Source organism: Suillus fuscotomentosus (assembly GCF_016647785.1).
Source record: "Suillus fuscotomentosus strain FC203 chromosome Unknown F5891scaffold_368, whole genome shotgun sequence".
Lineage (NCBI taxonomy): Eukaryota > Fungi > Basidiomycota > Agaricomycetes > Boletales > Suillaceae > Suillus > Suillus fuscotomentosus.
In genome coordinates, this window is record NW_024539880.1 from 29,414 (window position 1) to 32,707 (window position 3,294).

At 48.9% G+C, this 3,294-nt stretch overlaps 2 protein-coding genes across 2 annotated transcripts; one reads left to right on the forward strand and one right to left on the reverse strand.

Moving 5' to 3' along the window:
- Positions 1-249: 249 nt before the first annotated feature.
- F5891DRAFT_989943 (beta-glucan synthesis-associated protein-domain-containing protein) lies at positions 250-1,399 on the reverse strand (the record flags this gene model as incomplete). The annotated part of the gene is made up of 3 exons (XM_041378077.1): positions 250-505; positions 985-1,203; positions 1,290-1,399. The coding sequence occupies 3 exons, from the start codon at positions 1,397-1,399 to the stop codon at positions 250-252; spliced, it is 585 nt and encodes a 194-aa protein (XP_041216322.1).
- Positions 1,400-1,794: 395 nt separating this feature from the next.
- Positions 1,795-3,029, forward strand: F5891DRAFT_1236239 (uncharacterized protein; the record flags this gene model as incomplete). Its single annotated transcript, XM_041369641.1, has 5 exons — positions 1,795-1,857; positions 1,908-2,182; positions 2,230-2,603; positions 2,641-2,870; positions 2,928-3,029. 5 exons carry the CDS (start codon positions 1,795-1,797, stop codon positions 3,027-3,029), a joined length of 1,044 nt encoding a protein of 347 aa, XP_041216323.1.
- Positions 3,030-3,294: the final 265 nt, after the last annotated feature.

Below are 3,294 nucleotides of genomic sequence, written 5' to 3' on the forward strand. Positions count from 1 at the left end.
GAATTTGTCTTGGTTGTATTTCCTTGATTTGATTATGATCATGCGGTTGGTATATTTGGATATGAATTCGCTTGATTTGAAGTGCGGAAAGGTGAGCGGATTATACTTATTGTATGCGGATGCTTCATTTGCTCAAGGATCAGGTATGCAGATGATGCATCGGATTTGTTTGATGTTGCCTTGACTTTGCTTTATTTCGCGTTTTTTTGCTTATAGCGATGGCAGGATCTTGACTTCATCGTACTATGACTAGGTCGGGATCTTGTTGTATCTTTGCTTGATTCTAGTCATTGCTGGGGTGGCGCTTGTCTTGGTCGATGCGTTGGTGGAGGTCAGAATGTTGTTTGTATTTGACTTCATTTTGCTTGATTTTTGCTTGATTTTTGCTATTGTATCATTTTTCTTATTTAATTGCTGCGTTGTTGCTTGATTTCGGTCACGCAGGCCAAGGTCAGGATCTCGTATTGACTTGTCTTTATTTTGCTTGATTTTTGCGATTTTATTGCTATGGTGTCGGGTATATTTACTTGTTTGATTGCGCTGATCTGGCAGGATGGATAGGGGTGGGAACTTTCCTTATAAGGACGTCGTGATGTAAGTCGTAGCACGAATTTGTGCGAACGTGGCTGTGGTCGCGGAATGTCTTTATGTCGTGATCTGACGGAGATATGGGCAAAACAAGCGCAGCAGGGACTCTTTTACGTCATACATTTTCGCACTCAGCAGGGACTCCCTGTAAACCGGAATAGGGGCAGGGATTTCCTTTTTCGAGCAGGGACTCCCCATATATGGTTAGTAGCAGGGACAGGGACGGCTACAGGGGTGTAAACCGGGAAACAGATAGATAGTCGCACCGCATCCCGGACGTGCAAGATTACCCATCGCCCATGCATCCGACCACTAAATCAATCCATTAATTAGTACTACAAATCCCGGACTGCTCCTGCTGAGAGGCATGCTCAACGTCGCAGTCACTCACATAACCTTGTTGTTATCTGGGCGGGGCCATACCGCTCCTGATCGCCGGTACTCCCATACTTGATGTTTGCGGCTTCCCAGAAGGGATCATCCCCAGGCCAAAAAGTGCGGTTGGCTGTATTGAAATCGTCCGAAAAGACCAGTTCGTAAGGGAGGCCATCAAATCCTGATCGTGCTGCAGCACTACCGGGCATATCAGGATCGATGAGCTGCGCCATTTGGAATCTGGGCAGAAATACTGTCAGTCAGATAGTCCATATCATGCGAAAGAAAATAGAACAGCAGAAAAATAGTGAAGTGGTAGAACGCACAGAAACGAAATCTGGCCGGTTCCATTGAGGAGTATGTTGCCTGCGCTTAGGTTATTGCATGCCAAGAAACCCAGTCTGAAAGACCGTGGGAAGCTCTGCCATATGCGCATGGCAAATTCCGACTATCCTCGCAGACTGATGCGGTGGCAGGGCCAAACCAGGGCAGGGCATAGTACAAGGTTGCGAATGGTGCTCGCAGCTCTACCCTCCTCACTTAGTAACTGCCTTTGGTGTAGCCGGGTGGCGAATGGTGTAAATAGGTGGAGCTCGCACTGCAAAAATCGCGCTTCGTATTCTCTACCCAGGCCCCGATTGTACTGGTTTTTGCCCAGGTAGCCAAGCTGACCTTGCTTGGCATAATAAAGTCTACCTTATTTCCGCCTTCAAACTAATCATTTTTCTCTGGCAGAGATAACCATCTCAGGCGTCAAATACTGCCCTCATACGCGCTATATTCAAACCTGCCCCCTCAAACGACTTTTCAGGTCTCTGCGCCGAGTGCAGCATGCGCAGCGGTTACAAAGTCTTCCTCGCTATCACGCAGATATTTCTTTTACAGCCAAATAATGTGAGGAGTAGTTCCAAATTATTTGAGCCCACCGCCTCACATCTTTGTAGCAGGGACCCGGCTCTCCGATCTCGGTCTACAATTTACCGGATCAATTTGACAGCGCTCTAACCTTAGTCTGGGCTGATGGAGCCAATGGTAATGGAACACCCTCTGCGGAACGTGCTGAATACTGCCAGAATAGTGCGCGCCGCTGCTCAAAAGGATCCGCTACGCCTCGCAGTCCTGATCCGTTATCCCGCCGGGCGTTGCGGAGGACTTTGACACCCGTTCGCCTTGACCGGACCATCGTGTTCACCACTCATTTCTTGGACGAAGCTGATCTGTTGGCCGATAACATAGCCATTTTGGCTGCGCCCGGCTAGCTGGTAGCCGAGGGCAATCCCGTTGCTCTCAAGTCAAACCTTGGGCAGGGATACAGCGTCCAAGTCGTGTTCAACTCCTTGATTTGGCTGAGAAGGACCTTCCAAAAGTATTCTCCGAAACTTTGGATCGTATTCGCGAAGTTGGTCCCCAGCGTTATATGTCACTCTCCTCACCGAGCCAGGCATCATACCACCTCAAGCCAATGGATCCTGCTGTTGTGGAGAAGGTCCTCCAGCTGCTGGATCAGAAGTGCGATGCTCTTTGCGCCGCGCCCTGTGATGTGCTTGGGACATCCGTTGAAGATATCTTCCTGAATCTCACGGCCCACCAAACTGGTAGCGTCTCCCTAGATAGCGCTGAGAGGTCCATTTCAAGTTCAGGTGAGCCTTCACTTGACGTTCGGTGGGATATCAATAGACATGCTCACGGGTGATTCGTTGTTTGCGCGGCAGGCGGCCCTGCCCAGCTTAGCTGGTCCGACTATGATGAACCTGGCAACAAATATACTTTATAATCGGGCATCAAACACTTCTGGGGACATTGAACACCCGCCGAACCTTATTTACGCGAGCTATGCTGCTTTCCTTCATCTTGCTTCGGGGACTCTGGTTGATCTCAAGTGGGCGGCATTCTTTGGGGCTGCTATGGTACGCGCTGAGCAAAAATTCCACATCTATAGGATCGCGCGCTAATATCTTGTTTAGTTTGGCTTTCCCGTTCCATCATGCGATTTGGAGGTCCCATCCTCTACCTCTTGGTTTATGGCTTTGTGCTGTTCGGTATTCTCTTATGGGTTGATTAGCTAATCATCTAACTCGAATTGGTGAGAAGGTGCGACTCTTCTACGCTAAGTGATACAGACACTGAATATTATTATGCATAAAGGAAGGCGCAGTCGCAGCGCAAAAACTTGACCTTGAGACAACACCTCACTGAATCTGTATTCAATCAACACCCTCCCTCGTACGTCAAACGTAGCGTTAGAAACTGGATAGCGGGCTGAATCTCGTGGTTAACATTTCGCAGCACCATCGCAGTGGCTCATTCTGTACTGGCGGCGGAGCTGTGCGG